General features: G+C 42.6%; 1 protein-coding gene across 1 annotated transcript in view; it reads left to right on the top strand.

Annotated features, from left to right (window-relative positions):
• fam184b (family with sequence similarity 184 member B) overlaps positions 1-25,108 on the top strand; it is a 28,599-nt gene extending 3,491 nt beyond the window's left edge. Inside the window, exons 2-18 of the mRNA XM_074630094.1 lie at positions 5,307-5,495; positions 7,924-8,568; positions 10,314-10,449; positions 10,870-11,021; positions 11,871-12,404; positions 13,942-14,049; positions 14,143-14,441; positions 15,184-15,337; positions 16,697-16,817; positions 16,990-17,118; positions 17,439-17,569; positions 17,795-17,910; positions 18,827-19,189; positions 19,298-19,412; positions 22,015-22,122; positions 23,281-23,678; positions 24,472-25,108. Coding sequence (XP_074486195.1) covers positions 5,307-5,495; positions 7,924-8,568; positions 10,314-10,449; positions 10,870-11,021; positions 11,871-12,404; positions 13,942-14,049; positions 14,143-14,441; positions 15,184-15,337; positions 16,697-16,817; positions 16,990-17,118; positions 17,439-17,569; positions 17,795-17,910; positions 18,827-19,189; positions 19,298-19,412; positions 22,015-22,122; positions 23,281-23,678; positions 24,472-24,544 — 3,771 coding nt within the window. The 3' untranslated portion in view covers positions 24,545-25,108. The remainder of the gene's footprint in view (positions 1-5,306; positions 5,496-7,923; positions 8,569-10,313; positions 10,450-10,869; positions 11,022-11,870; positions 12,405-13,941; positions 14,050-14,142; positions 14,442-15,183; positions 15,338-16,696; positions 16,818-16,989; positions 17,119-17,438; positions 17,570-17,794; positions 17,911-18,826; positions 19,190-19,297; positions 19,413-22,014; positions 22,123-23,280; positions 23,679-24,471) is intronic.
• Positions 25,109-26,497: the final 1,389 nt, after the last annotated feature.

Here is a 26,497-nt window from a genome sequence, read left to right as displayed (position 1 = left end):
AAACACTTGTGTTGTTGCCACAAATGAACAACTTGGTACTCCATTTCTGAAGTCCATCTTACTACTTTATACTTTTTTTCTCTTATATTTTGCATTAGCTCATGAATTAACCGCGGCCGCCGTAACGCCGGTGGTTGTCCCTCCTTCTTCAGTCTGCTTGGTTCTCAATTAGCTATTGTTCTTTCCCACGTGACTGTGTCATCATCTGTCCTCGGGGTTCCCCACACACAACAGGAGATCCGATCGTACGATTTGAGATCGATGCGGCCAGGATAGAATTCTGAGCTGATTGGGGATGTACTCTTAACATACCTCACACCACAGGAACATCTGGAAAGATAATCTTTAGAAGCATCAAAAAATCAAGGTTTTGCTGACGATTGTCGGGAGGTGGGATCGGGCCAAAAATCTGCTTCTAGTGTGTACCCGGCATTAGCTAATTTGGGCTTAGCGTCACTTGACCATATGGACTGACTCAAATATTTCTCCATGCTCACCAGCTTGTAGTTAGCTGGCTAATAAGCCAAGCTAAGCATCAGCAGGAACGGTTTGTTGTGCCCTGAGTGAAGTGATTCATGACAGATTAACGTGATGTGTCACAATCATATCAGAGATCTGGATCCGGGTATCGGCATCGTTGCATCCCAATTTTTTTTAATGATACAGCACAATTTTATAATTTATAGCTAATAATTCCCCCTGACAGAGTGCCACGAACCCTTGGAGGTCCCCGAACCCCACTTTGAGAATCACTGCTATAATGAAAAAGAAGCTTGACTTGTTTCTCTCACTTGAAACTTTATGCAAGCCCTGCCCAACCCTCTTTAGCTCTTTGATGACCGCAGTAAATGAAACCGAAACCCAGAGCGCTGATGAAATATAAGAATCATCAAATCCGATATTTGGTGTAAGCATTTTCTCGCAGCTTTGGGATGCTGGGCATGTGACACATGGTTTATTTGAGTGTTTTGGTGGGGGGAGTGGAGAGGAAGTGGGAAATGGGTCAGCTGTGGTAACCTTATATATTTATTAACCTCTGCTCTCTGTGTGCGCTGAGGAGGCTGGCACACACACACACACACACACACACACAGTCATGCACTTGTACTTAACGCACCTCCTCACGTCGGCCCGTCCCTCACTCCTCTACTCACCCATCCACAGCTCCCTTCCCCCCCCCGCCTCCCTCCCTCTCTCTCAGCCACTGAGAGTGGTCTGCCCTGGTTGAATGGGTGCTGCTAAAGATAAACCAGTAGCACGTCGGAGTGTGTTTACATGGCGGAACAAGCCAATGGGAAGAAAGCGAGAGCTGACCGTGTCGGGCCAGCTGTTGTGAATGTTCACATAAGCTTGTGCGTGAGCAGACATGCACACACCCACATGAATACACAGTAGTCTCTTAACGAGACTCACAGAGATCAACAGTAGCATATTAAAGTGTGTGTGTTTGTGTGCACATACTGTATATGCCAACACGTCTTGATTGGCAGCTCTAATTCTGTCTGTGTGATTTCCTGTGCTTATCTAGCTTACACTGTCACAATGTTCCCTGCTTTGTAATCCAGCACAACCGGTACCCTCTTTGATATGTGTGTGTGTGTGTGGGTGAGGGTGAGGGGCTGATGTAAGAGAAAGTGTGTGCACGCCTGCTTGTCTCTTTGCCTAACCTCTCCTCTGTGCACCAACCATTCACTCTACATCTCACTCCTGTTTTCCAAAAAAGCCTCGTCCCGGCTCTCCTTTACACTGTAGACAGAATATTAATTTCATGCTTTGCTGACTATGAAGTTATCGTCAATAAGCACGGGCACTGGCTTGTGAGGCTACATGAATAACATTATCGACTGGCAGGATCAATAAGGGGATCTCGAGACAGGATTTACAGTAGCAAGAGGCCCTCGCCGCTCTCTGACCGAGCTGCCATGCCAAGTGTCTTGAGAATTTACACCCAAACAGATGAATTAAAGTGTGAGACAAACTTATTACACAGAAATTTGAAAATAAAATCTGAACAAAGGCTTTAAACAACATTAAGGCGATGTCTAATACTCATAAGGGGTGCAAAAACAAAGAATGGACTGTTAAATATGATCATTAGCGTTCATTTCCCACTAGTTAATAAACTTGTAACACCGGAATTACCGATTACACCGGACATTTTACAAGAAAAGATGACAGTCAATATGTGTAACGTGCTCACTTTGATCTTTAATGTAATGTGTGATGACAGTGTGTCTGGCCTCTCCAGTCGAGCTTTCGCTGCGAGGCTGCAAGTTTCCACTCGGTGCTGCTCCGCCACGCACAGCGGCTGTGACCGCCTCGTTCTCCTCACGGCGATTACCCCATTAGCGTTATGGTTCCCTTATAGCATTGGGTTTAAATCCGACATTATTGCCAAATAAGCGCTTTTGCTTTTTGCTTTGACACCAAATCCTCCGCCATCGTCATCTCTCTCTCGTCCCGTGTGTATGAAATACGACACCTGCTACTCAGCAGACACATTCCCTTTCTCTTTGTAGCGTCTGTCATCCGACTATGTATGAAGTATGAAGTTAGTTATTGAACAAATTGAACCCAGCTCAAAAGGCACCAGTAAAAAATTATTATAATTACATTTTTAAAGTGCAGTTTTTTTGATGATTTACTCTCATTGAACTAACTAAAAAGAATCAGAGTTCAATATCACCCTCTTTCGCGATGTGTTTATCACGCAAGTTGATATCACGATAAAAAGCGATATATTGTGCAGCCATAGTGGCTGTTTGTCTAATTGTTTGTTTCTATGCTTGTTTTAGAGCCTTTTATTGGATTTTATCTCTTAAAAGCCTAACCAGGGACCAGGACTGTAAATTAGCTACTGCTATAAGTCCTATTATACTATTATTTGTATTATTGTTATAATAATTAGTATATTTTAAATCTGGTGGTCCCTGTCAAATTAATTGATAAAAATCAAATAAAAATTTTTTGCAGATTTTTGTAAATTTCCTTATCTTGTAGATCATCTGAGGGGTCATCTGTTGAAATGTTTTTCAGAGGTTTGGTGTGTTTGGTGGATCAGAGGCCGGCACAGAGCCCTGACCTCGACCCCATCTAACACCGTTGGGACAAACAGTACAAGGACTAGCATCAGCGCCCGACCTCACTGATGCTCTCTCTTGCAGCCAATTCTTGTGGAAAGCGTTCCCAGAAGGGCATATGAGCGTAATGTTTGGATGTTCTCATAAGTTTGGACACGTAGTGTACCTCCAGGTGCGGGAACGCTTGCTAAATTTCCCTCTTACCCTCCGCGCTCTTACTTTCAAAACTGGCCAAAGAGGACAGCCAAGAGCAGCACACACACACACTCCCCTCAGAGCCTGGCCTGAATTCAGAGTCCCCTTCAGTCCTCTGAGCCATGAGTCATAGTTCACGAGCCAAAGTTCATGCACAGTGACGTGATTGAATAGCCAGCGTGACATACTGTCCAAGTTTACGACTTGAAGGACAGAGAGAGGCGGGTTTGTGATTAGGATCTGGGAAGATGTCACATCCATCATCGAAATCTGTCTCTAAATTATAAGAAATACGTCTTTAGATTAACGGACATTGACAATGTTGAGACCGAGCAAGTGTGTAAGAGAGAGGTGGTGACACACACACACACACACACACACACACACAGAGGGAATGTCCGTCAGTGCTGTGCCAGCTGTGTGCTGCAGACAGAGAGGCGTCTGGGTAAAATATGAGCCTGTATGTGTCCCGTGCATACACCCATGCACACACACACACACACACACACACCTCTGCGGGAGGGTAAGTGAGCCATCAGGGTCAGTAGGAGCAGATGATGACACTGTAGACATGGCGCAGAGGGTAAAGTGAATAGTGGGGAGAAACAGGCCATATTTCAGGTGTTAGTCACAGACTATATTGGGAGGAGAGACTCCTCTCATGCTGACAGGCTGGAGACTCACTGCATTGAGCTGCACTGGACTATAATATTAACTCACATGCAGGACTTTGGTTACACTAGATGCGCACTGTTTGTCAGTGTTGCAGTTTTAACCTCTATTATTTGTGTTTGGGGATTATTGTGTTTCCACGTCAGTCCGTGTCAGTTTAATATTTGTTATCATAACGCTGCCAGCTCTAAATATTGGCTCCGTAATGTCTGTGCTTGTGGACGAGTGTTGTTGTCAGTTTTCCTGCTGTTTGTGATGCACTCCCGTTAAATGAATATAGAGGAAACAACCCAGCAGAGTGAATGAGTCCATGAGGATGTAAACTGTATCCAGGTCAAATTAAACTGAGGATTGTTTTCCAAAGAAGACTCGGTCAAGAAAGCAACATTGAAATCACCAAACAATAATTATAATAACAATAACAACAACAACAACAACAACAACAACAACAACAATATTAACAATAATAATAATAATAATGATAACTTTATTTTGGTCAAGAAAGCAACATTGAAAACTATTGCCAAATAATAATAATTAATAATAATAATGATAATGATAATAATAATGGTAGCTTTATATATTCATTTATAATATTAATATTAATTGGATACAAGACAATATAACAGAAAGCCAAACAGTGAGGTCAGACAAAAGCAAGACAAAACTAAGGTCAAATTTTAACACAATAGATAAAAACAATAAAAAAACATAACAATTAGATAAATACAAATTAAAAAAATTAAAATATAAGCAATCATATAGCAATAATATATTGTATATTTAAATCCTGTCCTGTCTCATAAAAAGAGAGTAAAACAGTGAATAAAATCTAAATATAGTTCATAAGACCGAACAGTTTTATACTCAATATGTGCTTACAAATCAAATAAGAAAGACAATTTTAATCTTTTCTTATCAAACATCTATTACTCAGCCTGCAAATAAATCTTTCAGTGTCAGCTTAAACTCAACAATGACCGGCTGCTTCGGCTTTAAATTATTCTGCAGTTAGTTCCAAAAATAGGAGAAACGCTGTACGAAAGCACTTTTTCCTCAACGTCTTAATCTGAGGGACAGAAAACTTTTCAGCTACTGTAAAAAAAAATAATAATAATCATGAAGAAAGCCTTAAATGGCTTTATATAAAAAATATACTAATTAACCAAGAATACAAAACACAGTGATGAACGAGAGTAATTAATAAACATAGCACATAGACTGTAGAAGGGACGTGCCGTCGAGCGGAGTGATGGCGATCAGCTCCTGTTCGGCTGCAAAGAAAAAGCATGACTTATCCCTAAATGTGTGATAACAATCGTTAAAAATCTTTCTTCGTCTGTTGTTGACGCTCCCCAGGTGATTTATTCTCTGAACATGAAGAACGAGGAGCAGGAGGCGGCGCTGCAGGCCCTGAGCCACGCCCACCACGAGGAGCTGCACCGCATCCTGGTGGAGACGTGTCACGAAGGGGAGGGGTCGCCGCTGAGGACACGCCTCCTCGACATGCAGGACTCTCTGGATGAGCAGCAGAGGGTTGGAGCCCAGGTGTGTGTGTGTTTGTGTGTGTGTGCACTCTTACCCTCCTGATCAAGAGATAAACTGACCTCACTCAAGGGCGCGTTGAATCGCTGTAATTTAATGTGTAAACTCCCAGCGGAGAGCAGCAAATCAATCCCGCCCCTCATGTGACCTACAACATCCGTCAACCTAGTCCAGATAGCCTGTGTGACTTTACCCAGCCTCAGACTTCATGCCTGATTTACATGCTGTGCACCACAATACAACATCAACATGAATCATAAATACCCACATGACTTTCTTATGAGCTCTCTGGAAACAGAGCAGCTGAAGAGATGAAATATGTACACAGACCTTAAACTTTTATTTTGAAATGTGTGGCCACGCTCATCCGTCTGGTTTGTTTTGTCGTCTATCCTTTTCGTTGTCCTGCGTTAGTTGTTGGACATTTTTTACTGCAAATTCAGGAGCATGATATCACATGAGTGTAAACACTTACCAGCAAATACAGCGGAAACCTCTTATAGTGATCACGTCTGTCCGGGTCAAATTGATCACTATAAGCGGATGATTATTAAACACATTTTTTTTTTAATTTTCTTTATTTCTCATGCAGATTACAATTTAAGTGGCATTTGTATATTTACCACATGAATATAAAGTAGGGCTGTCAATCGTTTTAAATATTTAATCACAATTAATCGCATGATTGTCCATAGTTAATCGCAATTAATCGCAAATTCATGCAACACGCAAACACACAATTTTTTTATCTGTTCAAATTGTACCTTAAAGGGACTGTTTGTAACTCTTTAAGCGTATAAATGTACCGGGTCGGGACACATGCGCGCTCGCATATGCACGTTCACATGTAGCCGCTCTCTGCCTGCTTGCCTTCAACTCAGACAGCGCGCGCGTTCTCGCTCAGTTCGCTCCACCTCTAGACGTGAACGCGCGCTAACTCCACACTGCAGAAGAGTTAGTTTAGCTCTGAGAATATCTAGTGAATGTTCAGTGGACGTTTGGGCAGAAATAAATGCTGCAGCTCCTCCAGACCAACAGAGGTTCTCCGTGTCTTGTGAAGTGACGGAGCTCTGCAACGAGTTACGTTGTTGTCTCGTTTCCGACCGGGTGCCGGTGTCTTCCTGCTCTCTCCGGCTGCGGGCGGAGAGAGCAGGAAGACACGCTGCGGAGCCCCGCTGAGGCAGGAAAAGCCAACACTAGGATCAGATCTAAATCATGTTCATGGAGAGACCTTCGTCTTTGTCAGCTAACATTACTGCCAAGCAGCTGAAATATAGAGTGATATTGTGGTTTTAGCTGACGTGTGTCGCCTCACTGTTTTGAGCGATGCTCGTTCAGGTATATTTAGAGCGAGCAAGCGCGAGCCCGACGCTGACTTTCGTTGATTTCACGGCCACAGGTGTCGCTGTTAACAAGCATTTCTGAAAGTTACAAATAGTCCCTTTAAAGGGAGATTGGTCAAGTATTTCAAACTCTTATCAACATGGGAGTGGGCAAATATGCTGCTTTATGTAAATGTATGTATATATTTATTATTTGAAATCAACTAACAACACAAAACAATGACAAATATTGTCCAGAAACCCTCACAGGTGCTGCATTTAGCATAAAAAATATGCTCAGATCGTAACATGGCAAACTCAAGCCCAACAGGCAACAACAGCTGTCAGTGTGTCAGTTTCCACTGGACATCCCTACATGAAAGATATTTATCAACTCTGAACAGCAGATCTGTTAAAATCAAATATCAACAAACATCGAACACAGTTACAGTCAACAACTCTGTCTGGATTAATATCATAACATAACACCACATAACTGCAGACAGCCACTGCATTTTAATTCAGTCTTTATTCTGCAGTGAATGGCCGCTGTATAAACACAATAGAAAACTCAGGGCCGTCCAGATAAAGAAAATGTCATGTTTCCATATAACTTTCCCTATAATTACCTAATACATAGTTCCTACAAAGCTATGAGAAGATTACAGAACTGCAAAGCGTCTCCTCCTTGTCTTATATTTTCAGGAGTCCTCGCTGCATATTATAACTTACTTATGAATCAGGTTATATGACAAGCTGAATAAAGGTTTCAGCAGCGCAGGCTGGTAATGATGTTTGGCCACATACTGCGAGTATTGTTTGAATGTCACAACACTGTAGCTAATTAGCCTTTATGGCCACAGTCTTGCCCTTTAAAAATGTTTTGTGTATTATACACTGTGTTACTGGATCACCTCTGAGAACAAATGGTTCAGCATATTTAAAGTGTGAATGTGCCACCGCAAAATATTTGAACTGTAGGATGTTATCATGTGGAGCAAAGTGTCTGAAAGGTTTCCAGAGTGTCGTTGGGAGTAAAAACACAACCTCTTTGTCAGTTCTAAAGGAAAACGGTGTCTTATACTATTGGTTATCCTCTGTGCCTCCAGGTGCAGGCAGACTTTGAGTGTTTCCGTATCCAGGCGGAGGAGAGGGAGCGTGGAACTGAGGTGGAGCTGAGAAAAGAGTTCGAGGAGAGGCTCCAGGCTGCAGAGGAGGAGCTACAGGAGGCCAAGGCCCACGTCAGTGACGCCCAGGAGGAGAGCCTGCAGTTGAGCAAAGAGCTGGAGAAGGCCGGGGAGCAGATCCAGGAGCTGGACGCCAAATGTGAGGAGCTACGGAAAGCAGCTGACGAGGAGAGACAGCAGAAAGTGGAGCAGAGAGAAGACGAGGTGAATAAGAAAGAGGAGGAGGAGGAGGAAAGAGTGAAAGCACTCTTGGAGGAGGTGAAGGTGCTGAAGGAGGAGAGGGACCGAGCAGAGGAGGAGAAGAGGCGAGCGGCGAGAGAGGAGAGGGAGCGATGGGAGCAGAAGATGAACGATCTGAGCGAGGAGCAAGAGGAGGCGAGGAAGAAGATGGAGGCAGATTGGAGGGAGGAGCGGCAGAGGTGGGAGGAGAGGGAGGAAGAGGAGAAGAAAGGGATGCACAGCGCCCTGCGGGAGAGAGTGAAGAGGGCTGAGGCGGAGGTGGAAAGTCACCTGGAGAGGATGGCTGAGAGCAAGAGAAACACAGTGAAGCTGCAGGAGCGAATACAGGTACACACACACACACACACACACACACACACACACACAAAAACCCTCCAACACGGGCGGACTAGAGCCGACGCAGCGAGACACACCGGAAAAACTAGGACGACAGATGTTCACTAACGACCCCAAACTGTCCTGCGGCCAACCATCGGCTTGGTGTGTCAGGGCCTTTAAGAAACAGCAACACACCTACATCACACATTTAGCAAAATAGTTCATTTTCTGTTCAAAACCACATTTTGTTCGTTAAATACCAACTCTAAGTTTCTCCTTATACACTATCTCTTAACAAAACATGGCAAACCCAACTCAATATCAAATCATTCTTTCAAAAACAGTTGGTCTTTTTTCTATCCAAGAGGAACACAAAGTCAATCGTTGCACAACGACTTTCAAAATACTAGATAGAAACGCTTGGTATGCCTTATCCAGTCTATTTTACACAACTTACAGTAAATCAGCTGTTTCTCAATGTTTCAATGATCTGTTCATTCAAAAATGCTGATCAGCTGTTTCTTTTTTTTAACAAAATGTTGATCACTTTTGCACATTTGGAATATACACTGCTGCTTTGTCGGTAAATTAAACTATTATAACAGTTTGGCGAGAAAAACTAATTTAATAATATAATAATTCTAATTAAAATTATAACTCATGGCATCAAGAAAGAAAGAAAGAAAGAAAGAGGAAAAAGAAAGACAAAAACATGACTGTCTTAACATGGAGTTTTGCTGTAATGTTTTCCATTGCGTACACTTTCATTAACCTATCTTGCCATTGATGTAGAGTGGGTGGCAGTGGTTTGAGCAAAGATAAAGTTATCTTTTTCAGCTGTTTCAGTAGAGCTTTTGAGCTGCTGTTGTTGCAGAAGTAGAGACTCTACACTATATTTAAGGTTTTGAACATTAGGTCTGGCATGCTGTGTGCAAACATCCTTAAGTAAGACAAGAAAGATCCATAATTGTGGTATTGAGTAAGCTTATATGTAAAGAAAATGTTAGCATTTTAGAGACGTGTTAATTAGACGCATTACATATTCTGTGAAAACAACTCAAATTGTGTTAATGGTATATGATCCACAAGAGACAGATGTTTGTGCTTGTTGTGTTTTGAAAATGTGACAACAGATTAGACGAAAAGGATGTTAGCGATTGTAAAACTAGAAAGCTGTGAAAATGGAGGTGAAAGGAAATTCAAATGTTGCAGCTTCCTGTCTCTGATGCACCCGGCTAATGATGGAGTTGATGGGAAAGGGAGCGAGTTGGATGCAGAGAGAGAGAGAGAGAGAGAGGGGGATCTTGCTTGTCTAACCACTAGCTGCCCTCCCTGAGTGCTATTCCCACTGCCAACTATCTGCTAATGAGTAGTTTGAGCAGGATAGATTCGCTGCACCACCACCATTACCACCTCATGGACGAGCATTAAGAAGCCCTACGAGAGCTGGCACAGAGCTGACATAAGCCCTCACAGCAGACCATTAAAGGCTCATAGCTGGGCCAGATAGCTCCCTGACTCACCACATTTCATCCCCCATTTTTTCCCCTATCGCCCTCCCTTCATTCTGATTTACATTCTTTCTCTCCTTCCTCCTTATCTGTGTCAAAGTTGCTGTCGGCTTCTCTCTCTCCCTCATCTGTCTTCTTTTTTTTCCTCTCCTTTCTATTCCCCTGTGCTCCTTGTCAACCCACAATACTCCTCCGCATCGCCCTCCTTACTTGCCCTCGCGCCAAACTCGTGCCTCCCTCCAGGACCTGGAGGAGGAGCTGGAGCTGGATCGGAGGCGTGTGTCCGAGGCCGAGGGTGTGGCTAAGCGGGCGGAGGAGGAGCTTGCGGTCGCCAAGGAGAGGCTGCTGCTGCAGGAAGACGAGCTGCAGAGCAGAGCAGGTAGTCCGTCCAGTCTGTGTCTGTGTTACCTGTCTTCTTCTCACCTGTCTGCTGGAGGAAGCTCACATCTGGGAGAATCAGCTGAGCTCAGTGCATTCCCATTATTCATTCTGACTCAGCGCTAATTAAGTTTTCTCCTCACGCCACTATAATATATACAGAAAATGCAACAAACGCACATTATTCATCCTCCATAAAGGCAAACAGTTTCATCAAAGTGTCATCATACCCAGTCAGCAAAAACGCCCTGAATTTTATTTATTGCACGAGAATGATTTTTGTTTTTAGGCTTTTCCTCGTTCAATATCGGTCCGCTGTAAGTCCATTCTGCTTCTATTATGCATAATCAATCAATACGTGCTCGTGCATGTGTCTGTTTGCTGGTGTTTATTTGGGGTGTGTTCTCTGTGTGTGTATCAGAGGAGCTGCTGAACCGCGGAGGCTGCGAGGTGTGTGTGTGTACTGAAGTGGAGGAGCTGAGGAGCCAGGTGAGCCGCCTGCAGAGCAGGAACAGAGAGCTGGATCTGCAGAGCAGCGGCAGAAACAACGACCACGCCCGCCAGATACGCCAGGTAAAACAGCACGCCGAAGAGCTATTGCGTTGGGTTGCAGTAGATCAGAGGTGTCAAACTCCTTTTAGTTCATGGGCCACATACAGTCCAATTTGATCTCAAGTGGGCTGGACCAGTAAAACCATTGCATAATGACCTAAAAATAACATCTCCAAATGTGTCCCCCTTCTTTTGGTGTAAATAAGTACAAGTACATTCTGTAAACATTCACAATTAATGAACAATCCCATTTACAAAACAGATGATGAACAGTTTGAGATGTCTCGCTACGACTAAAAACCGACTGCTGTTTCCTCAAACCTGCCAACAGTTAGTTTATCTTCTCTGTTCTCAGTTGTCCTTGTAAGTTATTGTGTTATTCGTCTGATAGTGCTGCCGAATATTAAGTTCCTTGAGCACTGCACACTGGTTTACTATCTGTGAAGAAATGAATGACAGAGAAAATGTACACTCTGTGTCCACTTTTCTCCTTTTTGACAAAGACATTTTCCACCAGTGGCTCCTACATGAACAGGAGCCTATGCTTGACTGTGTTGCGTCAAGCGTATAAGTGTTGTGAGCACGTAGGATCTATAATAGCGTATCCAGCATAGGGTCTGCTACTCTTATTAGGACAGCACAACTTCCAGTGGACACATAGGAATAGCAGTATGTTTTATTGAGAAACTGGAATTAATTAATTCTTTGTAAGTTTCACACTTTCCAAAGTCATCCAGTGGGGCAGATTGGACCCTTTGGTAGGCCGGTTCTGGCCCTAAGGTCATCCAGTATGTTTGACAACCCTACAGCAGATTGTACAGGTGTACCTAATAAAGTGGCCATGACGTTGTATGTTGTGTTTGTTCCCAGCATGCTGAGGCCCTGTCCAGCCTGCGCTCTGAGATGGTGAGAGCCCAGACGGAGGAGCTGCGTCGCATCCAAAAACACGCCGACGACGAGCGAGACAAGCTGCAGAAGGAGATCGAGAAAGAGAGAGAAAACTCCCAGAAGGAAAGAGAGCAAGAGAAGGAGAAGATGGAGAAGGACAGAAACAGAGTGCGCAGGGAGAGAGAGGAGGAGAAGGTGGAAGTGGAAGGGATCAAAGAACACCTGAGGAGAGAAAAGGAGGAAGAGGTGGAGCGGCAGAGGAAGGAGCTGGAGGTGGAGAGGGTTCGCGTTCGCTCGCAGTTGGACAAGAACATCGAGCAGGTCGAGGCGGAGAGAGCCAATGTGCAGCAGAAGCTGGAAGAGGAGAAGAAAAGGTTGGTGGAGAAGGCCGATGAGGACAGGAAACGACTGAAGGAGCAGGTGCGGAAGGCGATAGAGGAGGTGATGAGGAGGCACGCGGCCGAACTGCACAGCGTCCAAGAAGCTCTGAGCTCAGAGAGGAAGACCAACCAAGAGGTCAGCATCTGTCTGCACACACATGAGGGGGTTATTTCAGACAGGCTCTGTAGTGAAAGAGGAGTTTTTTCTATAATGTGCACTTTGTATCAGAATTTTAAAAATAGCCTGCTGCTGTTCAGCTGTGGCAGTCGGCTCCTATAGGCTTAATTATTTTAGTTTCAGTCAGACTTTGGGTTTAATTATTCCGGATACAAGGACGAACTGCTGTGAGAAATAATTTTTCCTTTCATCGTGTCACACAGCTGCAACAGTGATACTTTCCCTGCTCTGAGTCTGTGTGAGTCACATGAAAAAAAAACTTAATTTTAACTCTGTTAAACGTGCACAGAAATCAGGATTCTCCAGCCGAGATCACTTAATCTGGGAACCTGATAAAGGGTGGTGACGTAGGGCATCTCAGCGCTTTCCATTAATTTCATATGGAAAGCAGGAGAAGCAGTCGTCCAGTGCATGTTTTGGAGAGTTTGAGAGGGTCTGTAATTGTATTATGTTGAAAAATCTCATCTTTTATGCAAATAAGCCCGTCCAGTGCGACACGCCGGCTCACGAAACTTAGACCAAGCTGTCAAACTAGGCGATCTAGTTCTAAATTCAAAACGAGATTCAGCAGTTTGCCTCATCAGGACTCACCCACTTGTGACGCCTTAAAATGAACCATGACCAGGTCAACCAAAAAGTTGTTTTTTTTTCTTTAAAGATTTATTTTTATTGGCAAAAGGCTTATTTTACAATTCAATTCCAACATGTATCAACATTTATTTTTTTATTAAAACAAATATTGAAACCATAAAAATAAAATAAAATAACAAAAGAAATTAATAATTATAGAATTTTTTTTTGTAATGATATATTATTGAAAATGAACCTATCCTTGTATCAGATATATTTTAACTACATAATAATAATAACAATAATAATTATTATTACAATTATAATAATAATAATGACAATTATGATAATGACTAAATGAAAATCAAAAAATATAAGATACATTCAAAGTAATAATTGAAAAAATAAAGAAAAATTATTAGAAAATAAAAAACATAAACACATGTAAAAAAAAAAATACATATATATACATATTGAATAAAATGTATATGAATAATAAACACACATTTCTAGTGCACATACATGTTTATAACTCTGAATGCGTAGCGAATGCAGTAGCGATCATGATTTGCCAAAAAGTAATTTTAAATAAAAGCAAAGATCAGAAAAAAATCAGGGCAATCTGTGCAGCATAACTGTTTTGTGTCTGATCTCACGTTAATCATCTCGTGAAACCTTTAGGCCCCCCCTCCCACCCGCTGCTTCTGAAAGAGCATATTTAATGAATATTTTTCAAACTACTAAATGTAGAGAAATAATGAGATTTTATCACATAATTGCCTGCCCTTTGAGCCTTCTTATAATGTGCACTTCATCATGACTAATTATTAATTAGGCTTAGTAATAAGGAGACGAGAGTTGGGTTAAAAAGAAGACAAGTTGTTCTTGTAATAATGGTGCTGATGAGGACGAATTTTCCTGCAAGGTGTGTGCGCGTTTGGATGAAGAGAGGAGGAACGGCGAGGAGCGACGCAGCAAGCTGGAGCGGGAACGAGAGGAGCTGAGGACTAAAATGAAAGATGCCACCAATGAGGTCAGAGGTCAAATTTACACTAGTTGAATGTGTGTTTTTAGCTGATTAAATATAAGATGATTTATAATAATAGAGTTCATTCTGTGCGTTTAGATCTGTAGGCTGCAGTCAACAATGCAACAGCAGGACAAGACGGAGCAGGTGGCCCCCGAAGCGGCAGCCACGTGTGGACCGCAGTGCTCTCGTCTGGAGGATGAGCTTCACCAGACTCGGAGTCGACTGGCTCGGATGCAGGAGGAGGCGGAGAGGCAGCGAGACAGGCAGCAGAGAGAGACGGCGTCCCTGAGAGCCGACAAACACCGGCTGGAGGAGAAAGTCCTGGAGCAGAGCCGACTGAACACGGAGAGGAGTCTTCTCGACCAGAGCCAGCGGCACACCGAGGACCGGATCAGGTAGCAGAACAAACACCGACCTGCCAGAACAGCTTAGGCTCACATTACAAAGCCTCCACTCTGCTTGTAATCACCCTCCGCCATCCTGTTAAAAGATGACTGGAGAAGATCAAAGTTGAGAAGCAAATCATTCAAACTGTGGCTCACAAACAACCTCCAGCATCTTCCCCCCTCTCTCAGTTTAATTTGAATGAGCTTCATTGACGGTAATGTGTTTCACCAGAACAGAACATGACAAGAAATTAGCTACAGCAATAAAAAGGATACATGGTGATGCAAACAACAGTGTCAGTACATCAATGAAAATTAAATCAATATCACAATCCAAATAAACATTAGCCATAATGGTTTTCAGAAAGCCAATTAGTCCTGTCCTGTCTCATATAGTGATTCTACATATCTTTTTCATTACTGTAACACACACTGAAAACAGCCATTACTTTTATTTAATTTACCTATTATACTTATTTTCAGGTTCATACTTGTATATTGGGTTTGCTTCTACTACTATGTTTACATGCTTTTATGGGCAGTTATGAAATAAAGTTATTACGAAAAGTGAGAAATTATCAGGTTTCCACCACATCTGCCTAAATAAACCTAAATCTTAAAATAATCGTCCTCTTAAAGTGAGTTAGAAACACTATAAAATGAGTACACAGTGTAGCGAGAAGAAGCAAATAGTGCATTTGCATGTAGGTTAAGTCGCTCCCTCACTACTTGTTCTGCTGTGTGCCTCCAGGGCAGAGTGTGAGGATCGTCTCAGAGCAGAGTTCAGGATAGAGATGAATGCCGCCGTCGCTGAGAGCGAACAGAGATGGCAGAACAAGGAGCAGGAGCTGCAGACGCAGATATCTGAGCAGCAGAGTCAACTGAGCGAGCTGCAGTCACAGCAGGTGAGTCTCCTTCACAAACTACTTGAAACCATCTGTGATCCTTGTTCTCGGTACCTCCAGGCATACTGCTTCTCTCCATTAAAAAACATCTAATTATAGCCTCATAATCAGACTGTTTAGTTTACTGTTCATACGAGATGAAGATTTGGGCGGTGAACCTGAGGTCTGGGACTGATCTAGACTAGCACTGAAAGACACTTTTCTTAAAACTAAGGAGGGCTGCACAATTAATTGAATATTAATTGCAACCACGATTTTGGCTTCCCGCAATTAAATGAACATGATCGACTGCGACGTTGACGTTTAAGATGAGCGTTCTGTTTTGGCTTCACTTTTGGAGAGCTATCATGCCCGTAGACTGTATATAAGAAGTGGACGTAGTCACCGTGACGTCACCCGTTGACTGCCGTTTTGAAGCCTCGAGTTCGGCATTTTAGCCGTCGTCATCTTGGTTTTTGAAGAAGTAAAAGCCATTACATACCTCAGTAGTGTCATCGATAAGCAGGGTGGAACGGATGCAGATGTCGGAGCCAGAATCGGCAAGGCAAGGGCTTCATTCATACAACTTAAGAACATCTGGAGCTCCAAAGAAATCAGCCGGTGGACAAAGCTCAGTCTCTTCAACTGTAACATCAAACCAATACTCCTCTATGGTTCAGAGACGTGGAGGACAACCAAGAACACGATAACAAAAGTACAAACATTCATAAATAACTGCCTGAGGCGGATCTTAAACATCCACTTGCCAGATACCATCAGCACCAATGATCTCACACACTGTTCCTTTAATGTGTCATCTTTTATTTTGGCTATAGGTTTATATCCGACTTTTCAAACTGCACACATTAAGATGTGTAAATACTTCTCAGCCTGTGAAAGCAGTCGTATAATGACCTCTGCGACCCTGATGATGTCACCTGGGTGTTTAAGCTTTGGCGTGACAGTTTACCAGAAAGCCTGCGATGTGGAGTTTGAATGATGTGGGTGTGTTTACCAGGCAGGAAGGGTGTAACGCTCTTTACCTTTTAGCTGCGTTATGCAGGATCCAGTGTTTTGAAGCTTGAGTCATACTCGAGACTAAAAGTCTGGATATTTCAGTGGCATCGATTTGACCGTTCCCCAACTTAATGGAAGTGCAACACTAAATCGCTGGAGTACTCTTTTAATTAGTTCCATAAGCCTGTTTTGAATGCACAATGAAGTTTATTTATTTATTTATTTTAAGAAAGCTTCAGTTTGCAACTTCTTAAACAAAAGGGACACATTTAATCCAATACTTGCTCGCAAATTCATCATTTTAGGATTACAGACAACACCACGCACAGACCCTTAAAAATCCTTTTGCTCACGCCGATGCAGGAGGAGAAAAAGAAGGAGGGCTCTGGAGATGATTGCCATGGCAACCCCGAAATTGACAGGCTGAGGAAAGAGGTCCAAGACACCAAGGAGATAAACAAGAAGCTGAGGGATCTGCTGCAGGTACATTAAAAATCACGTGTACTCTTGTTTCATAGGTTTTTCCTCTGTGATGAATAATTGAGCAGCTTTGATGATGGCACTGCGGGGAAGAGGCATCGTAATGCTGAGTGTGTGCATGTATCTATCGTTAACTACTACTGTAAAAGGACAACATGTGTGTGTTGATGTGTTGGAGGAGCCCCAGTCTTTAGGAGAGGAGAGACACAGTCACGCCAAGGCTCTGCAGGCGTTGGAGAGACAGGCGAAGGAAGACGTGCTGTCTGAGAGGAACAGACTACAGACAATGCACCACCTGGAGCTAGGTATCACACACATGTACACACACGTTAAAACACAGGTATCACACACACATGTAAACACATTAACACGCATTAACACATTCAGGCATGAGTGTTAACATGCAGACAGTAACGCACTCTGTATAACACACACACAGCTGCATGGACAAACACACACACACACACACACAGAGAGATATACACATTGAGATTATAAATTCAACAGTGAAGTTGCTATTGCCATGGATACACTTCACCATGGCAACAGCAGAAGGGTACCTGTAACAGTGGGCCAAATTGATTTTGTTTTCTGTCTGTGGTTCTGTGTGTGTGTGTGATATCAGATAAGCAGCGTGCAGAGTTGACCCAGCAGCACACCGAGTGGAGCAGACAGATGACCCAGAGACACATGCAGCAGATAGAGGACCTGCAGGCTCAACTGCAGGCACACACACAGATGATGGCTCTGCAACAGGTAACACCAACACACACACACTGCGACGTCCACTGGGATGTGTGTGCACAACGAGTAACACGCAAACACACACCTCTCAGTCTCTTTGTCTGCACACACAAACACATCACAGCCGTTTCATAATTGATATCTTTATCGTTCACGTGAATAAATCACTGTCTGAATCTTAGAATGAATGCAGATATTAACAGTGTGTATCTAATGTATGCATGCTTGTGTGTGAAGGATCTGAAGCAGCAGAACCAGAATCAGGTGTTTGAGCGACAGCTGGACGAGAGCCGTTGTGCCATGCTGGAGCTGCAGAGAGAAAATGCAGCACTGAAGAAGCAATTAAAGGAAAAGTAAGGAAAGAAGTGGTGTAGTTACTTCCACATTATATCATTCAGGGCTGCAACTAACCATTATTTTCATCGGTTCATCTGCTGATATTTTCTTTCTTGATTCAATGTGAGAGAAAAGTGAAAAATCATCACAGTTTCCCTAAACCCAATGTGAAGTACAAGAGGATTGTTGAATGTTTCATCCAATCAGCAGTCCAAAACCAAAGATAGTCTGTGTTCTATCATCGATGACAAAAAAAAGCATAAAATCCTCACATTTCAGAGGGCGGAAATGGTAAATTGCTGAAATTATTAATCAGTTATCAAAGTAGTTGCCAATTAATATGCTGTCGATAGATCGATTAATCGTTTCAGCTCTAATATCCTTGGAGTCAAAAAACTAATGACCAAGTACCAAGTAACATACTGAATTGGAAGCAGTGACAGGAATAGTATGACATTTTTGGAAATACGCTTATTCCCTCTTTGCCGAGGAAGACCGGAGGCAATTGTAACAAGGGACATGTGTAACGTGTCAAATTGCACCAATCAGAACAAGACAGAACCATGAAACTCATTATGCACGTGGTCCTGCTTACTACATGCTAATTTATTGAGATTTAAGATAAGTTCCCATTGAAGAAATTGTGTTTCTATCTATTAAAATGCTATCTATTAGTTTACAGGTTCATTGCAGTAATGTGTTGCACATTCGTTTGTGTATATTTTAGATTTTTGAGTTTTATTATTTATGGTCTATGTGAAAACTAGTAGAAATAATATAGTAGAGTAAAAAGTGGGCCAAGTTAGCAGCGGTATTTCCATCAGTGATGATTCAGCCATTTTCAAGATCCCTTTTTAGCATAATTTTTATTGTATTAAACTCTTCCACTTCCATTATTTCCATCTTTCTCTTCTATCTACTGTCCCTTATCAGGTCAGTACAGGAGAATCCTGAACCTGAAGAGAAAAAAGAAGAAGAAATAATCGTAGATTTGAGGAAGAAGAGAGACGCCCAGCTGGAAGAAGAAGCACAACGTCTGAAGGAGGAAGTGGAGAAACTGAGGGTGGAGATGGAGAAACTGGAGGAGTCGCAGAAACACTGGGAGGACAAGAAGGAGGAGGACGTCAAAGAAGAGGAGGTGGACGAGGAGAAGAAGAAGGAACGGGAGGAGGACAAGAGGAGAGAGGAGGTGGAGGAGATCAGGAGGAAGCACAAGAAGGAGATGCAGAGTTTGGTGTCGGAGTACAGCAGCGCCCAGACGCACCTGCAGGCTCGCATAGTGGCCTTGGAGAACGAGTGAGTAGAGGACAGACGAGGGGACAAATACACTACACACAGAGTTTAAAAATGAAGGACGGGTATGTGAGAAAAGTGTGTGTCTTTGTGTATATGATTTAACTGCAGACTGCGTGAGCGGGAGGAACGGTGCAAGAGGAGGGAACCTCGATGTGACGACCTGCAGCTGGGGAGGCTTCAGGAGAGACTGACGGAGAGAGACCAGCTCATTAAACGATTAGTGGTGAGAGCACACACACACACACACACACACACACACACTACAGACTCTAATATCACTTGTTCACCTGAGAAACTGCTCTTCTGATAACGGATTAGTCAGGTGATATTGTATATTGTTCTTATTGTCAACAAATCCCCCCAAAATCCCCCACTGACTAGTGTTGCAGTCATCGTCTGATATAGTTTAATCTTAAAACCTCCATTGTTGTCCACAAACTATTAAAGGTACAATGTGTAGGATTTGGCGACATCTAGCGGTGTGGTTGCAGATTACAACCAACTGAGTAATCCTCCGCTCACTCCTCACTTTCCAAGACTGCTGTAATGTGAACCGCCGAGTGCAAAACTGTGGTAACACCATTCGCCTCACTCAGAGGCCATCCTTACCAACATCCATAATAACACTAGGAGCAACAAAAGTCAGATGGCAGCTGGCGGTACCACAGTTTTGCACTCTGTGACTCACGTTACTGCAGTTTCACAAGCGTGTCGGAGAACTATGTGGCCTTCAGGTAAGGTAAAAACGTGACAGGCTCTCTCTAGAGCCAGTGTTTGGTTTGTCCGTTATGGGCTACTGTAGAAACATGGCGGACTCCGTGAAGAAGACCCGCTCCCTATGTTGATATGAAGGTCTCATTCTAAGATAACGAAAACACTATAATTCTTAGTTTCAGGTGATTATACGCTAATGAAAACATAGTTATGAATATTATATTTAATTTCTGCTAATAAATTCCCACATTTAAAAACACATCACTTTTGCACTGGGTGACATGTTCTTACATTACAATGAACAAGGGGCGCTGTAGGGAGTCGACCCCACACATTCGGCCCTGCTGCCGAAACTACTCACAAGAGCACCAAATCTGTGGCTGGAAATAGTCCCCAACAAATGCACTATTCGCTCCTGTTTGCTACAAACTACAGTGCCAAGCTGTTTTGGGAAATTATGCGCTAACTTTTATTGGATTTGTTGACAGTAAATATATGAATATATATATATATATATATATATATATATATAGAGAGAGAGAGGATAGCACCAGTCTTATCTTTTCAATCTGTCCCTGTGCATGACACTATGAACAGGCAGCTAACAGAAACTTGTTTGTGCAATATACTTTATTTCCAAGGCCACTGGTAGCCATATAACACTCACAACAGTACATTAACTATAGCATGTTTCTCAGTTTTCTTGATTTGGTGTCCCTGATAATACTTTAAAGCCTCTGAACACCCACACAGGTGTTTTCAGTTATTCTTGCTGATTAGACCTCTGCTCAGGTTGAAGGTGGTCTTCATCTACCAGTAAGAATGATAAAGGTGTAATCTGTCCCGCCCTAACAGGTGCAACAAAGCTAACAGGAGACTCACTCAATTACAGTCTTTACCCGCCCACACAGTCCTGAGCAGAGGTCTAATCAGCCTCATTAATTGAAAACACCCGTGTGTGGGTGTTCAGAAGCTTTAAAACATTTTGTTTAAAGGTTTCTTGCTAAATGACTCTGAAGATGCCCACAGTCATGATATTTGAGCTTGGCAGTTCATTCTTGACCTTGGAAACAGACGTTTTTTTCCTAATATGAGTTGGAGAAGCTTGTATTGTTTAGCAGGGTTCAATATCTTTATTTGATCTCAACTCAAGGTCCACTTACTCGCTTGTTTTGCACCTTTTGGTAGCATCACACAGTCCTCATTAGCAGATTTAGTTTCCATTAATCTGAGCTCTTCTAGGACTTCTCATTCATGTGGAGCTGTGGGTGTCCCGGTGACATAGAGGTTCAGATGGCCGTTTCCATGCTGCGAGGTAGACAGGCGTCTGTGTCTGCTGGTTTATTCACCTGAGGATCGCAGAGACCCTGCGGATCCCAGTGGGACGTCAGTTGAGTAGGCGGTCCTTAATGATGTCCAGGACACATTCGCGTACACACTACTAAAAGAATGTGGCCATATGTGGCCCAGACCACCTCTGAATGTGGTCTGAAAGAACGGATCTCAATGTGTCCTCATTGCATCTTGAGTGCGTTCACGCCTGTACTTAGAGTTATCCACATGTGATCCGATCACTCAGGACGCATATTAATACCAGGTCTGAACAGGACCTCGGTCTCTTAACTGTTGCTATCCAATGGAGGCAAAATGCCTAAAAAAAGCAATCTTTGAAAAAAGTTGAGTTTAGTTCAGAACCGTGCGATATAGTAAAAAGCTCCAGAGCTGGCGAGTAGGTGAACCTTTAGTTGAGATCAAATAAAGACCCTGTTAAACTGGTGGTTTATAAAAATGCTGCAAAATGACCCAACGGGTGGAATTTGAGAAATTCTTGGAGCTAATTAACAGTGTAGTGACCAAGAGTTGATGTAAAACTGGGACATTTTAACCACTCAAACCAAATCAAAGTAGCACACGCTTCATTAATCATCATATATGCGTAGGAGAAAATTTTTCAACGTGTCCTCTGCCAGAGTTGCTGCGTCTACCATCTGTGTGGCATGAGGCAGAGTAGCAAACAAGTGCACCCTCCAGACACAACTCTAGTACAACAACAACAACACCAACTGTGAATGAGGCCAATGAAAGTCCTTCCTCATCCTCCTTCCCTCTAGGAGGAGAGGCATCAGCTGCAGCTCCACCCTCCTGTTGCCGGGGACAACAGCACCCTCAGGCTTCGTGACGGCAAGTCCCGCCCCGGGAGCGTCACGCCAACCATGAGTGTGAGTCTGTTTGTTCATAATGTATTCATCAAAACGAGCTTCCTTCCAGCCAGAAGTGCTCACTGGGCCGGAGCCAACTTCCCACTGACACGCTTCCCACTCCACAGATCACCAGTCTGTCGGAAAGACAACGCGCTGAGTCATGTGACCATCACACTGCTTTTAATTACTACTAATAAGAAAAAATAATAAACTAACAACTTTAAAAAATTCAAGTTTAATGATGTAATCTTGAACCATATGTTTGACTTTGGACATTGATCTCTTTATATCTCATGTCAAAAACAAAAAGCATCTCAGCGCAGGATCCAGTGTGCATTAACTTACTGACATTCATTTTGGTGTCAATTATGGATAAGTGATCACAGACCATCTAGGCTGGTAAATCTAAGCATACATCAGTATTTAAGCATGCATGCTGTTTAACTGACGTTTTGACCGCTAATGATGAATGCTGTGGTCAGCTTGGATTTCAATGGCGACGAAGAGAGTGGAAAAAAGGGATCAAAACATCACAAACCACTCCTGCAGTGTAACCTACTTCTCTGGTGACTATTTGTATTGTCAAAATATGACTAAATATAAGTGAGGTCAATCAATTAAAATATTTAATCGTGATTAATTTCAAAAATTAATCACACTTTGTTTTTTGTATCTGTTCAAAATGTACCTTAAAGAGAGATTTGTCAAGTATTTAATACTCTTATCAATATGGGAGTGGGCAAATATGCCTGTTTTATGCAAATGTATGTATATAACAGTAACAAATATTGTCCAGAAACCCTCACAGGTACTACATTTAGCATAAAAATATATGTTCAAATCATAACACGGCAAACTGAAGCCCAACAGGCAACAACAGCTGTGTGTGTGTGAGTCTGCTGACTTGACTATGACATGCCCCAAACTGCATGTGATTATCGTAAAGTGGGCATGTCTGTAAAGGGGAGACTCGTGGGTACCCATAGAACCCATTTTCATTCACATATCTTGAGGTCAGAGGTCAAGGGACCCCTTTGAAAATGACCATGCCAGTTTTTCCGCCCCAAAATGCTGTGCAAGTTTGGAGAACAAATTAAGGTGCCAGCGTGAATCTAAGTGTTATTTAATCATGTGGATTTTTATTTACACTATAATGTGAATTTGTCGTCCCAACAGAGGAAGCAGATGGAGTCTCCTCCTCGTGTCACCAGCATCCCCAGCGCCGGTACTTACGACAGGAACATCTTCGTACCCCCCTCCTCCTCATCGTCTTCCTCCTCCTCCTCCGTCCATCAGCACTCCTCCTCAACCCTCCCCCACCAGTCCACCTCCCAGCCTCAGACCACCTCCCACTACTCCTCCTCCTCTCTTCCACACAAGCACACCAACCTCTCCCTCAGCCAACATTCCTCCCCCTCCCTCCCTCGCGCCACCAGGTCCCGGACCTCCTGCATCCCTTCCACCCCGGCGCCCACCGCCCCGCTCCCCGTCTGCCCCTCACCGCAGACGGGCATCCGCTACGTGTCGCCCTCCTGCCAGGAGCCACATGCACACCTGCAGGCCCAATCAATCAGGTAGGAACATTTTAATATCTTGGCTGCGATGTTACTAATCTAATAAGAAGGGAACAGGAAAGCTGCACACTCCTTACTCCAATGAAAGATCGAGATTTCGGCAAACTGCTTTCTTCAGGATAAGATACCACAGTCGTATTATGATGATTTTTGCAAATTTCCCCACTGTGGGACTGATAAAGGTATACCTTATCTCTTATTTTATTATGATTTGTATCATTATTTTATTTGTTCTATTTTTCTATGTATTTATGCATTTATTTATTTTTTAATATGTATTTATTTATGTATATAAATGTATATTATATATATATATATTTTATAGATATTAATAAGTATGTTTTCTTTAGTGTATAATCACCTATAAATAAGAATCGTTGTGTTTTCGTTAGCTTAGAATGAGCCGTTTATATCTACATAGGGAGCGGGTCCTCTCTCCATGGAGTTCGCCACGTTGCACCGCCATATTTCTACAGTAACCCAGAACGTACAAACCAAACTTTGTTAACTTTTCCTGCTTGGGCCGGAGTTGATAACGTTCCAAATAACTCCAAATGGCTCTAGAGAAGACCATTCGCGTTTCCACGTCAGCCACCGTAGCTCTCCAACACGCTTGGCACACGGGAGAGGCTTCAGTTGGTTGCAATCTCCTCACCTCACCGTTAAGATAACACCAGATCCCACACACTGGTCCTTTAAAAAGATATTGGTGAATGAGGCACAATGCTCTGAAACAATATATTAATTATGATATAAAAAATGTTAATGTTTATGTTTCTTGTGTGTTTTTTAGGGGCCCGTATCTGGAGCAGAGGGGGTCAGAGGGGCTAAAACAGGAGTGGTTCACCAAATACTTCTCCTTCTGAGCACAAAAACACACATTAACACACACACACACACACAGCAGCTGCAAGTACATTTCTTCATATACAGTTCATTGCTTCTTATACACATCCGTTTGCTTCCCACATACACACACACACACACACACACACACACATAACCACATCAACATACATATGGGCTCATCACCAGCAAGGCCATCTCAAACATTGCCTCAAAGCTCAACCAAAAAGTGCTTCTCAAACACATGCCTGACCTCGTCTCAGAACATATAGGCCTGCCGGATCTTGTTTGTATAGTTTGGAATGTCTCCATATCTTTTTTTTAAAGCAGTCTTCCTTTTTTTTAAAAAAAAAAAATGCAACCTTTGCTCTAATCTCATCAAGCGATTTATTCCAGGAAAACGTACATTTCTTGAAAATCAACAACCAAGTGTCTCTTCGTGTATGGAAGCATTCGACGTATTCAATCAAGATCCTCGTCAAAATGGACACACACGACTCACCGTACCAAAATGAAGCTTGTTTCAATGCAAAAATGTATGATAATCTTAATGAACAAATTGAATAAATATTTTGTTTTTGTAAGTGCTCCTTCTTTGTACTCTGGCGAAACAAAGGAAAGACCGGGATTACATGTAAGGGATAATTGTACAGCGAGTCAGTCATTGTTGCTCACCCTGTTGGGGTTTATTTCTCAATAATGACCAGGTGGCTGTTCATTATCCTACTTATTACACAGCTACTTACAAATCAATAATTTGACACAAAAACACTGATTTCAAAAGGATTTTATTGCTTCTGCTAAAAAAAAAAATAGTCCTCTTGCTGTGTATCGAGACCAGAACTGCGTCCATAGTAACAGACCGTAGAATGCCGTAATTGACCAATCAGAATTGAGTATTCAACAAAGACATGTAATAAGCTAATTTTATCATATGTATGAAATTAGAGGTGGCACCATGGATGTATAAAGAGAACTAATACAGCATTGGAGGCGGGCTCCCGTTCATTCCTATGAGAGTTGCTCAGTGTTACATGAAGCCAAAATAGCTCCACTGTCGAGTGATAAAGTATCCAGATCATCCGCCGATCTTCCACATCCATTGGGCCTGTAGAGCAGACGCAGCAGCGTTTCCTTTAACTCTTCCTCCCAGCCCTCGAGCCCAGCGCTCTTCCTTGGGGCTTAGGTACCACCTGCTCAAGATGGACTACCTTTATTAGACGTGGGTGAAAATCCTCTATCACTGTATGTGAAATTTTATATTGCATAGTTTATTTTCTTGAAAATTGATGAAATAACCAGTTGGTTATGTCTGTTTTTGGCTATTTCATCAACCTGACCAATCAAACTCCTTCATCACTTTGATGCAAAACACATTTAAAAATCCCAAATTACCATTATAACCTGACTGATGAGGATACTAATAGATATTTGAGAGTTTAAAAATTCTGTCATATCTTTCTTGTTGGCCAACATACAGTATGTAAGGGATAATGTACAGCGAGCCGGTCATTGTTGTGAAATAAACACACAGGGTCTTGCATCGCCCTGAAGGGGTTTATTTCACAACAATGACCCGCTAGCTGTACATTATCCCGCTTATTACACAGCTACTTACTTAAGAAATCAATAATTTGACTCAAATACGGACCGCCAGAGTCCGACATCAGAACTGCGTCCATAGCAACGGTCTGTTATACATAGCAACGGTTTGCTATAAAGAAATAACAGACCACAGAACGCTGTGATTAACCAATCAGAATCAAGTATTCAACAACGCCGTGTAATAAACACCGATACCGACCGGCAATAAGCTAGTATCTGCTGACATATTGCTCTAATTTCCATAAAAGAGTCCACAACATTGTCCACACTGGCCTAATACACCACGGTATGAATAGTATGTCTCACGATTTATATGTTGTCATATCGCCATTCCCTGAGATAAGATACATTTTATTGATCTCAAACAA

The sequence above is a fragment of the Sebastes fasciatus genome, chromosome 3 (assembly GCF_043250625.1).
Source record: "Sebastes fasciatus isolate fSebFas1 chromosome 3, fSebFas1.pri, whole genome shotgun sequence".
NCBI classification, from domain to species: Eukaryota; Metazoa; Chordata; class Actinopteri; order Perciformes; family Sebastidae; genus Sebastes; species Sebastes fasciatus.
Note: the sequence above shows the minus strand (reverse complement) of the source record. Positions and strands in the feature narration are given on the sequence as shown.